Genomic DNA, 12,313 nt, shown 5'->3' on the forward strand with positions numbered 1-12,313 from the left:
GTTTGTTCGCATTTAACAGAACTTAATCTGCGCCAATGACTGTTAAGATGAGCTTCCTGAATTTCTGTCAAAGTAGCATTACTTTTAGGCCAAACAATGGGAGCCGGTTTGAAAGTTTGCCTCATTAAATAGGTACCGCCAGGAATTTACTTCGGTGTCAAACGCGCAAACAGTATCGCAGCGTAACCCTCTCGATTTAATGAATTCTAACTGGAAACAAATGTTTCGGAAATTAACGAAGTCCCGCCCCCTCCTTTAACCCATTACAACAATATCGATGGCAGACTCGTTAAGGCATATACAAAGATCATAACAAGTGCGCGAATACAACGCGTAAGCTCTTCAACTAAAACGCTACAATTTTGTGTCAACTGCGGCGATAATGATCACATGATTGGAGAGCCAGTGTTTAACTGTCAATCAGCGGAATTATTGGCAGAAGCAGACAGAAATCAAGATATTACTTCAATGAGAAAGCTTGATAAATGCTGTTCGGGGGATCAATGCTTTTCTCACTTATCCGTTCAACAAAATGACTGACTTACTCCTTTTATACAATTGGTCAACATTTACTTCTTCAAGAATCCTAGAAATTAACAAATTCACGAGAATACATCTTTCTTCCCGTGCGTAAAAACTAGCAAAATACACAAATATTACAAGCGAACAGCGCAAAAGAAAGAGTCCATTGTAGTAGCAACCCAAGCGCAATGCCAGTCGACTTGCCAAGTGCCAAACAAGATGGATGCCGGAATCTCACCACTTCACGAGTCACGGCCTGTCTGTTTAATCACAAGAATTATGAAACCAGTTTTGACGAGCAGAAACTTCACTTCGCCACGCGCTCATATTATCGGCTGATATGTTTGTAAAAGAAGTAAACAGTATTTTTTAGGCGGTTGATGAAGCATCTGACTTGAATGAGTCCCATAAGGCAGACAAGCATTGTGGTCGGTGGCTAATTGCAATTCTCACGCCAAGTAAGCGTAAGTGTCTTTCTCTCCCTCCACTCGCTCAAGGTATTCTTTTTCAATTAAGATATCAATACACTTCTGAAAAGGAAACGAACAACATAATGGAAATAGAGTGTAATTAACAACGGGTTGAAGTTAAGTGATTGCCAAGTAATCAAAGTTGACAAAGTCCCTCGATCAAAGTGACTCGAAATGTTACAATAAAATAGATCAGACTAGCTCAGGATGATGCTCTATTTAACCCAAGCAAGTGCTGCTACGTGCTTAGAGTGACAAGAAAACGTGCACACCTGAACGTTTCATACACTCTCCGTGATAAGTTAATTAATTGCATAGATCGCATAAATTACCTCGCTTTCCACTGATCTCAAGATCACAAAAGAAACGAGCACGTGGAGAGAATAACATCGAAAGCTAACAAAAGCCAAGGTCTCCTTAGACGGGACCGTGTGAACCCCGTCATTTAAATTTAAGGGAAAAGCTAGCAACACTCTCGTCTCTCTCTCAAGTCTATCGAAATACACTTCTAAAAGACAGAACTATTCTTTTCTACCATCACTATTAAATTAACTGGGTTTTACCTGGAATTATAATTCTCTTAAGATAGGTTGTTTACAGTGTATATACGGCTTTTATTTTGATTTTCTTCCATTTCCTTCGGTGAAAATCTCCTAAACTTTGACATTACATGACATTTGTCCTGAGGAATCTTCTGAAGGCCAAAAAAATAGGGGTTACAAAGGTAGTTTCGTCCCTTTTAACGAATTTGCGTTTTTTGGCTCCACTAAAAAAATTAACTTACAAAATATCTTGATGAATTGGCAGACGGAAGGTGTAAACAGTAATTACCGCTCGGCAAAATTTGAAGATATTTCACCGAAGAAAACTGGAGATATTTCACGTGAAAATGTCGTATTTTTTACATCGCACAACATATGTCACAGAATAGGAATTTGCCAAGATCGCCATTTGAGCATGCGTGAAATTTCCAACCACGTGCACGCGCGTACCTCTGCTTGAGATCAAATGTCTACCTGAGCCGCTGAGCGAAGTGCGATGGAATTTGGTCGAGGAGTGTCTACAAATATGGGAATCCCCATTTTTGCTAGTTTTCCGTAGCGTTCACGCCTCCAAGGATGGTTGTGTCCCTCGATCGATGGTTGTTAGAATCAGACAAGTTGTTCACAACACTGGGAAGTCATTTTTTTTTTAAACTTGGCCTTCTGTTGGACTCCAAAGAATTTCTGGCCTTCTTACGAACAGTCAAACATTTCGAAAAGATGATACGTCCAAATCATTTTGACGAAAAAACAGTTTGCAAAGTTGGGGAGACATATTTGTTTACTTTCCGCATGGTAGAGCCGCGCGTCGGTTATGTGAGCTTTAAAGCTCGCGCCATCACCCACTTTCTAGTAACCGGGTTGCGCGCGGTCAGGAAACTATATGAAGCCACCTTAAGGACGGTTCCTACTACTGTTATCGCCCATACATTCTGCGCATCTAGAGATACCTGGGTTTCCTATCGGTGATGGTTACCAATACAGTGATATATTTGCGCGGTTTAAAACTTTCCGGAGGAAGTAGATCTAAGTAAGTACTCTTGGTATCCAAAAAAACATTGGGGGTAACCTTGCATTTTTGAGAGATAATTAAGCTTCAATTTGAGAAAGACCGCCATACATTACTTTCTATTTTAAAGCCTTTTAAAAATAATATTCATCAATTATCTTTGAAAAATGCGTGCTTACCCCCAATTTTCTTTTTGGATTTCAATAACACTTGTTAAAGGAGAACTGAAGACAAAAATGAAATATTTTTTCCTTCGCCAAATTTGTAGTACCTGACTTAGTTAAAGGAAATAATCGAGTATTTGAGGGGTTCCTTACATTTTGACGTTTTTATGAGGCCAAAAAGATCCGTATTGATCACTTGATGGAAGTCCGCCATTTTGACTGTACTATAGCAGGCTTGGGCGCTAAGCGTGACGTCAATGCGTACACTTGCTTGAACGCGGGAAACTTGAAAAATGGTTCAGTGCGCTATTGTGGGCTGTTCTAGTAGAACTCTCATCGTTTCCCTGTTTAAAATGAAGTCCTTCTCAAGGAATAGATCATCCGAATTTAGAAGAAAAAATATCCAGCACTGTCACATCTGTTCGGATCATTTCAGTCGAACTCTCCTGTTTTGAAGGTGTCTTGGCCACAGCGGTCGATGCGATAATTGCATGTAATTGATGAAATATTAACTTTGCGACTCCATCGATTCCATTTACACCCAGTGAGTAAGCTATGTCTTCTTTATTCGGGAGATTTCAGTGGCAAACCCAGCGCCGGAGAAGTGAACCGAAAAGTTATTTTTGCAAGCAACTGGGGCACGTCATTTCGTGAATAGCCTTCGCACTTCAAGCTGGGTTTTATAAACTCGACAACGGTCATAAAGACGTTTAATTAAAGTTTGAAAATTCGCAAAATTACGAACAGAGCTTATGTGTTTACATACATGTTGTTCATTAATCGAAGCGCTCAAAATCCACGTGCTTGACTCAGACCCCACTATGGCAGTTTGTAACACTTTTCTTTGCAAGCACAAGGTCGAAAAGCTAGAATGCCACGTTACACAACGAATAGCTCGATCGGCCGGGACATCTGTTAATAGTTAAGAGCTGTATTAAAGTTAAAGTTTCTCAAATTGAATCGAAATGACAGACAAAACAATAGCAGCCAACAGAATCTCGTAGTAATCAAGTTGTTTTTATTGCCTTTTGAATACAATCAATTCACCTGAGATTTTGTTCATAGCTCCTCTATCTCGTGGGAAGAGATGCACTCCTTTTCTTGCTGTCCCGGCCTTCCAGTTCAAGCAAAAATCACAGCTGCACCAAGTCGTATTTCCCCTTCTTTAGTCTTCCCTTTCGGTTGCTTCCTGTTCCTCGGACCCTGAACTTTCTCGCATTGATTCGAAAGAATATGGTTCAAGTTCTGCCATAAACTTATGTGTATTAACGACGACGAAAGCGGAATACTACGTACGGTAACAGAAGATTTGAGTGAAAACTATCTGCTTGCTTGTGCGCAACGACGTCACAAGGTGGTGGCGGACATTCCGTTTTTGGAAGTAACCGGAAGAAAAAGCAAACACAATGGCGCGCGATCAAATTGGAAAAACAACCAAGGATTTTGGGCAAATTCAAGGCCTTTCAAGATGAAAAAGGATTTTCCTAGTTTTTTGGGTAAAGGACGTTATATTTCGACAATAATAAGACACAAAAAAATTGATCTTCTAGCCTTCAGTTCTCCTTTAAGATCTACATTTCCTGCATAATCTTAAACGGGGCAAAAATACCTTTGAATTAGTAGGCACCATCCTTAAGCAGTGGAATAGTTTAAGCACCTCTATAGCGAATGCTACGTCTGTAAATTTATTCAAAAATTCCACCCGTAATGTTTACTGTTAAGCACATCTATTGTAGTTATAGATAAGTACATCTCTCGTACTTAACTAGCATGTACTCGTCTTTATGGTCAGTAACACTCGAACTTGTACGAGACTTGATCAGTAAGGAAAATTGCTAATGCTGGTATAAAGGGGTGATGTTATTAATTTATCGGCCTTTGTTTCGTTTTGCGGGAAATGACCCCTGCCCCAATTTAACTTTTTGTGGCATGAGTATGCGCCCTGAAAAGGACATCCAGTCCTTGTCTTAGGATACAGAAACCCGTTTTCATTATGACCTTTAGCCACCCGCCAGGTGCCTTGCACTGAATCAGATACAGATGTGCGTATGTGACGATCAGCTAAATGCAAAAGCGAATTCTCTTAAAAATAATAATAAAATAAAGACAGGTTTAATTCCTACAAACACCCTTGTCTTAGAAAAGAGAGGAGCCGAAATAAGCGACTGAACGGCTCATATACACCACGGCCTTTATCCTAAGACCCCTGAGAACCAGTAAAGTGCTTTGCCAAATAAGAGATACTCACGTACCTTTATGACAGGAACTCTGGGTTTGAATCTGCTGGACAGCTGTGACAACACCTCCGCCAGCAGAGGCTGGTGTTTTAGCATTTTCCTCATTTTCATGATCCGAACAATGGCTGCCTGTCAACAAACAAAACAAAAGCAAACATAAGTACACCGAAAATAGGATACAAAATAATGGGGATGCAGAGATGCGTAGTCGCTTTATTTTACCAACCAGAAAAAATCATCTTCACCTTTTTGACTGGCATTGACTTCGGGCAAACTTTATACTAGTGTAAGGAATTGCCACAGGAAAACACTAATTCCCCTCTGTGGACAGAAATGAGGTCCTGTTAGGGGCATGCGAGATCATCGTGGATTATCCAGTAGATGTGTGATTCATGCTTAAGGGCGGGTATCAATTGCGCCTCCCTTCTCTGCGATCCAAGCCCTCGACCATGAAGTTTGTTTGTGGGCTGAATTTCTGACAACCTGAATCTCGCCTCCCTCATCAATGGAAATAAAATTATGCAACACCAAAGCGTCAAAATGGGGAATAAAGTTGTTCACACACGGAGCTGCGACCATTTCCTTAGTTGGGATGGGGCGTCACCATCAAATTGGAGCAGAGAGAGACAATTGCCAATCGATGTTTATTCTGCTGCAGCACCACGTAGCACTACTCACTCGCTCTTATCTTTTCTCCTAATTCCTCTGCTAAGTAAATCCTATTCAAATCTTTACTTTTTCTATCCACCTAGTAGCCACGTGTGGCCCAAATTCTTTTTCTTTTCTTTTTTTTCGCGTTTATTTTTGCATGTTTCTTTCCTGAAGAAACGAAAAAAAGATAGTTAACACGTTTTAAGTAATCAGCAATTAGCCTTCCGGAGAATTGTATTAACTTTTGAAATTGTATCAACATATCTGTGTGTACTTGCTACCTGAATAAGCAGTTTTCTGTCCTCTTCAATATATTTGTGAGTTTGTTCTTGTTCCTGCCTCTGTTCTGTTTTCATCGGTACGTTGATATTAACTCTTAGCTTTTTACTGTAAATTAACCAAACGTCAAGATTCAAAGCAATATTCAAACAAAGTTTTCCATTTTTAGCCTCGTTTATTCGCAACGTCTTAACTGCCGAAAAGGGCAGTTCTCGTTTCAGTCAACAGGTTTTATAAAAAAGGCAAAATTCGTCTCCCTGAACCAAATCATCCCCCGGCGTGTGGAATGGCTGGTCACGAGCCTCGCAACATTCCCTTTGCGACACTGCTTTAGAATGTAATTCAGTCAATAATCTCTGTTCGGTTCTTTGGCCGGGTAGCCTCAGTCTTCCTCTAAGCGACAAGCTTTCGAGGATATTTATATCCACTCCTACTCCTCTCGAAAAACAATAGTTTCTATGGCAACATTGCATCAGACCCCTTTCCCTAAATTAATCTCTAGTTGTAAGAAGTGAATATTTTAAACACGACGCAAAGTTCTCTTAATCAAATTGAGGAGCCATGTCATATCTTGCAAGTCTGGACGAAACAAGGGACACTTTACACAAGCAGGATTATACACTTACTTTTTATATCCAAGAAAAAGACTAACGGATGAGTGGCGATCTAAGTTAGAGCCATCTTCAGATGTTTCGCAAACCTAAAGAAAAAAAAATAACAGCAAACTGTAAGCAGTAATAAGATATTCTTTTGCGTACCTTGTTACTTGCAACGTTCTTTAGATTAGTTTTCCTTGCTTAACGTTTACACAGTCAAAAAAAAAATTATCATCCAAAACGTTTTACTCACAAGAAGTTTCGACTTTAACAATATTCCTAGGACTTGAGAAAGAATATCCTGCAACCAAGATAACAGCAAATAACATAACTGAAAGGTTATCTGGAAGGAGTTTTTTTCCAGAAGATCTGAGAGTAAAAAAAAGCGGGCGTAACACACACTGCGTAATGATGACCACGCACACGTAGTCAGAGACGTGAACGAAAAGATCCATAATTTACGTCTAGTTCCTATTTCACGAATTCATAAATGAGTTTAGTTCCTGGCCCTCTGTAAGACCCTTTCACTTTACATACAAAAATGTTTCATTCTGGGATAACAGACAATACTATGAATCGTCCACATCGCGAAATACCGAAGGATGGAAAAACACGCGAATCACAGAAAATCAGCTGAATATGCACAAACCGGTTTAAGTTGAGTATGTTCTTGAATTTGCTCCAAAGTCAGATGGTCCGAGTTATTGAACATCAGAAGTACCGCCATTTGATAAGTGGAAGCCTGTAAAAACCGACCAAATATGCACTCAGTGATAACGGTCAGAAGAAACACATGCTCTGCATTGAACTTTCCAAAATCGTTATTACTGCCCCAAAATCTCGAGTTCGGGAGCCAGGAAGTAAAAGCCAGAATGGTGGGTCAACTAACGAATTCATTCCAAAAATATATGAAAAGTCATCACACTGTAGATCTCTGCAAAAGCAGTACAAACCGCCTGTCCCAGACTGTACTGTCAGAATACGGATGCTCAGGATGGTATTAGCCCATGCCACTTACATAAAGGCCGTTTACACGACAGAACAATTTGGGTCCGGACCCGTCAAAAAAGCGGTACGGACCCATAACTTTTGTAAAGAAACACTGGAGTTTCTACAGGGCCATAGGCGCCTACGGCCCTGTAGAAACTCCAGAATTTCTTTGCAAACGTTATGGGTCCGTACCGCTTTTTTGACGAGTCCGGACCCAAATTTTTCTGTCGTGTAAACGGCCTTTTAGAACGAACTTGGAAAAACTGTCCGCACTTTATAATCATTTATATGATTTCTCAAGCCCTTTCCGCAATGCACTGTTAAGGAATGGGCATTACATGGGAAACAAGACTTGATCATTTCAAGAAGTCTCTGGGGCGCAGTGGCCTCATGGTTAGTGTGCTCGACTCCGGATCGATTGGTCCGGGTTCGGGTCCATTGTGTTGTGTTCTTGGGCAAGACACTTTACTCTCACGGTGCCTCTCTCTCCACCCAGGTGTATAAATGGGTACCGGCGAAATGCTGGGGGTAACCCTGCGATGGACTAGCATCCCATCCAGGGGGGAGTACAAATACTCCTCGTCGCTTCATGCTACGGAAACCGGAGATAAGCGCCGGCCTGATGGGCCTTCTGGCTCGTAAGCAGTGACTTTCTTTTAAAAAAACGGTACAAAAAAACATGACAACCACGGAAAAAATTAGTCCCTGGAAAGAATCTCACCTGAAGAGTGTAGCGATTCTTGAAACAATTCGTTACGAGTTCACCCTAAAAGGATGAAGAAGAGGAGATGCTAAGCTGTAACATAACCCAAACCCATCAGACTACCGTGCGGGGAGGTCGCGGGAGTCAAATCTCCGGCCGGACAAACACTCAGGGTGGTTAAATAACAGAAGAGAAAGTGCTGGCTTTGTAATGGCATCTGCAAAGTTACGCTTTCTAGTCTTCTCGGATCGGAAAAGGACGATAAACCGTAGGCCACGGTGCATGTCACATCACTTGTGTGGGAAGTTAAAGAAGCCACACATGAAGTGTTCGAGAGGAGTAGGGAACGTATATGTAGTCCCCGGATGTGGGTGGTTTCTCCCTCATTCTGTTCTGGGGTTCCCTGTGAAGCCTACTTGTTATCCAGTTAATACTGTAAACTGTACGGCTTCCATTTGCATCACAACGCAGTCTGGCTAAGTCCCCCACAAATTGTTGTACACTGACCCTGAAAAGCCCCTAGGTAGGTAGGTAGGTGGGTAGGTTGGTAAGTAAGTACATGTAGGTTGGTTCCTTTCACCGCTAGGCGATTGAGCCCCGTTTTCCGAAAGGATGCACAATACAATAAACAATACACAAGGTTCATGCCATGTCTGCCACGCAACTTCATGAGAACCTTACCTTTGACATGTGATAAAGCCAGTGGAGTTTCCGACCGCTGTGCTGACTGCTATAGAATGTTGTAAAACGCTGATGACTTCTTTCCATCTAAAATGAAAAACAAAGCAAGTTCTGAACAGCACTGATTATAAAGTTATACTGAAGCTAACAGGTAACAGATGTTAGTAACACTTATGAAAGTAAGAAGGTGCGAAGGAGATACCACCGCCTAATTAAATATGATAAGCTTTCCTAAAATCCAGTGATAGTTTCCTCGGAAAAAAAAAATCATTTCAAATACAGGGCATTTCTTATGCTTCCCAACATAGACTGCGAATTTGTCGTTTCACTTCAATTCAAATACACTTTCATCAATTTTTGAATTGATTCTATCTAAAAAAAATTGCATGCACGTGTTTCCCCTGTAGAAGAGTTTAGGTTCTACATCATAATCTCCTTTCTCTTTCTGGACAGTGTGTGGGGTTCCTTAATGACCCATAGAAAATTGTGATTCCTGCCATTTCTATCTTGCTTATTCAGAAGTAGCACTAAACCTTTGTAGATTTCATCGTATCATTTATTTTCAAAGTGTAAGTGTTGTGACTGGGATTTCAACGCACAAAAGCAACTTAAGCCCGCCGCACACGGTGAGGAAGAGCTGAGCAAACTGCCTCGCGAGGCGGTTTGCTCAGCCGTTTTCTCACCGTGTGCGGGGAACTTTTGGTGAGAAATTGGCCTCGCGAGGCCGTGAGGAAAAAATCAAACATGTTTGATATTTTTCGCCTTGCGAGGCAAATTCCTCATTGTGTGCGGCCATCGTGAGAATCGAGTTGAGCTTGGTCAATGAAGCATCCAATAAAAATACATGGCATTCTCACGTGACTTCAGTGACGTCGGAATTTCTTCCTTCGACATTATCCTGAACCGCTGGAGTCACGTGAGTATGCCTTGTATTTTTATTGGCTGCTTGATTAAACCAAGCTCAGTTCGATTCTCACGATAGCCGCACACATTAAGGAATTTGTCTCGCGAGACCAAAAATATCAAACATGTTTGATTTTATCCTCACGGCCTCGCGAGGCGAATTTCTCACCACAATTTCCCCGCACACGTGAGGAAACGGCTGAGCAAACCGCCTCGCGAGGCAGTTTGCTCAGCTCTTTCCTCAAGTGTGCGGCAGGCTTTAAGCGGTTGGAAGGAGGCTGGAAAAATCCAGACTACAACGGAACATAAAAGAAAAGTCAACAGCTGTCATCTATCATAGACCGCAGATTTCAAAGGAATCCTCCAAAGTGGTTGCTTATCACATAAAATTTTAAAAGATCCCGAGAAGATCACCTCTGCTGGTAGAGAGAATGGTGCCGACTGTTGGAATGGCCACGATCCAGAACTAAGAACCTGGATTGAAAAGTCCACTGAAAACACAAACAAACAATCGGACAAAAATTACAGTTCAGCATCTATAAGGAAAAAATAATTCAAACAATTCTCAATCAACCATCCAAGCGAGCAATCTGAGAAACTCATGAAAGATATGAAGCATCAGCATCAACTGGGAACTCGGAAAAATCCAAATGCCAAATGGGATTTGAAGCCACGACCCTCCGTGATCTAATACAATACAATATACAATACATACATAATTGACCGCTCCCCATAGGGGCTTTTCAGGACCAATGAAACTCAACGAAACGACAGAACACAACAACAACTGTTAAGAATCCCAACTGGCCGGAGGCAAACCAGGTGGCTATTTACAAGTGCAGCTTGGAAGTTGATCCAGGGACTACCAGGATCAAATTCAACGAGAGAAAATAGAGAAAATAAAATATAAAAAATTCTGCTTTACGTAGATGCCGTGTGTGTTTTTAGTCGTTTCAGACGAAGAAATCGCGACAACCATTTCGAAAACATTGAATTGATTTTGCTTGCCGCAATTCAATGTGAGAAATACATACGCCACTTCGAAAAATACCATAATACTCGTTGTTTGTCTCCCCAAAATTTTGAATAAGCATTGTTTTTGTTTTCTTTTGGGACCATTGTAAGTCCCAAGAGAAACTGGAAACAACGCTTATGCAAAATGTGGGCGGCAAAAAACAAAGAGTATTATGGTATATTCCGAAGTGGTCTATTACTCGCTTGGGTGGTTGGTTGGTTGCATCTCTGATATGCCGTAATGTGGCTGCGTAATGCAGTTAGCGAGGTGTTATCGCCGATATGCCTTAATGTGACTGCGCGATGAAGTTAAGAGTCATTCTTGGTTAAAATTAGACCATGTGACCCCGTGATGCAGTCGTAGTAAATAGCCACATTTCACCCTTGCTCACCACAGAGTTTCCAGTAGCTCAGTGGTTAACGCATCCATACTAGATAACGGAGGGTCGTCGCTTCAAATCCCATCTGGGGCTCGAATTTTTCCGAGTTCCCAGGTGATGATGATGCTTAATATCTTTCATGTAATTCTCAATCAGTTCAAAGTAAAAAACTTACAATCTAAGGCATCTGTGTTTGCTAGATGAGTCTTGAATTTGTCATTAAGATCTTTGCTAACACCGATGTCTTGGAACATTCTTTGCAGTTTGGAGGTGTACTCAAACCCACACGCTTGCTGTAAGAAAATGACAGGACAGCAGCAGATAATCAACCTTTGTATACACCCACGACACAGCTTTACTTGCATGAGAACTTCAATAAAATAAGAATGAAGTTTTGCACATTTTTTACCGGGTATACCAACGAGAAATTGGCTAATTGATGAACGTTCAGGGTACTTCCCGACCGTCCCAGATTTTGCCCAGAGATCGGAAAACAAAAAAAACGCCAGACATCTGCCTCAGATACTCCCGATATGCACGGGAAAACATGAAACGTGGTGCAACAGCAACATGGATCAACACGAGCTTTTGCCGCCGTGCGCTCAAATTATATCTGTTCTTGCCCTTTGCAGGCACAGGCACGATTGTATATACAGGGAAACTCTTTTGCGATATCCATGATAGATATACCATTTCCTTTTTCTGATTCTTCTACGAGCGATCTGAGGTATCCATGACCCTCTTCAGAGTGGTCTTTATAAACAGTGATCACGAACGACGCCTTTTTTCAATTTTGAGGTTGGAAATTTAGAGGATTGGTATCAAGCTAATGCTATCACCAATGTCATTTTATAAAGTATGTCGGGAATGATCTCCGATCATCGCAAAAATCTGGGACGCATCAGGAAAACAGAAACGCTTCCGATATGTCTCCGACTATCCCACACGATCGACGATGTCCACGAATTTTACTTTTCATTAGTCGGCAAAATCTGGGACGGTCGGGAAACAGTAAAAACCCCGATCGTCCGGGATTTTTCCCACATCTGAAAACTAGCCTTTAGCACTTTGTCAGAGCATGGGGTTAACGCTTGAAACGTCAGCTAAAAAATCTTCCTTATGTTATTACAAATGTGTGTGAAATTGTCGGTAGTTTTGATATAGGTCCTTTT

General features: G+C 41.3%; 1 protein-coding gene across 1 annotated transcript in view; it reads right to left on the reverse strand.

Annotated features, from left to right (window-relative positions):
• Positions 1-548: 548 nt before the first annotated feature.
• Positions 549-12,313, reverse strand: part of LOC138052573 (cullin-1-like) — a 40,732-nt gene continuing 28,967 nt past the window's right edge. The window contains exons 15-24 of the mRNA XM_068899143.1: positions 11,317-11,434; positions 10,162-10,238; positions 8,845-8,931; positions 8,182-8,226; positions 7,120-7,212; positions 6,724-6,771; positions 6,501-6,574; positions 5,877-5,982; positions 4,960-5,073; positions 549-1,052 (exon numbers count right to left, since the gene is read on the reverse strand). Of these exons, the coding sequence (XP_068755244.1) occupies positions 972-1,052; positions 4,960-5,073; positions 5,877-5,982; positions 6,501-6,574; positions 6,724-6,771; positions 7,120-7,212; positions 8,182-8,226; positions 8,845-8,931; positions 10,162-10,238; positions 11,317-11,434 (843 nt within the window). The 3' untranslated portion in view covers positions 549-971. The remainder of the gene's footprint in view (positions 1,053-4,959; positions 5,074-5,876; positions 5,983-6,500; positions 6,575-6,723; positions 6,772-7,119; positions 7,213-8,181; positions 8,227-8,844; positions 8,932-10,161; positions 10,239-11,316; positions 11,435-12,313) is intronic.

Source organism: Montipora capricornis, chromosome 1, assembly GCF_036669925.1.
Source record: "Montipora capricornis isolate CH-2021 chromosome 1, ASM3666992v2, whole genome shotgun sequence".
NCBI classification, from domain to species: Eukaryota; Metazoa; Cnidaria; class Anthozoa; order Scleractinia; family Acroporidae; genus Montipora; species Montipora capricornis.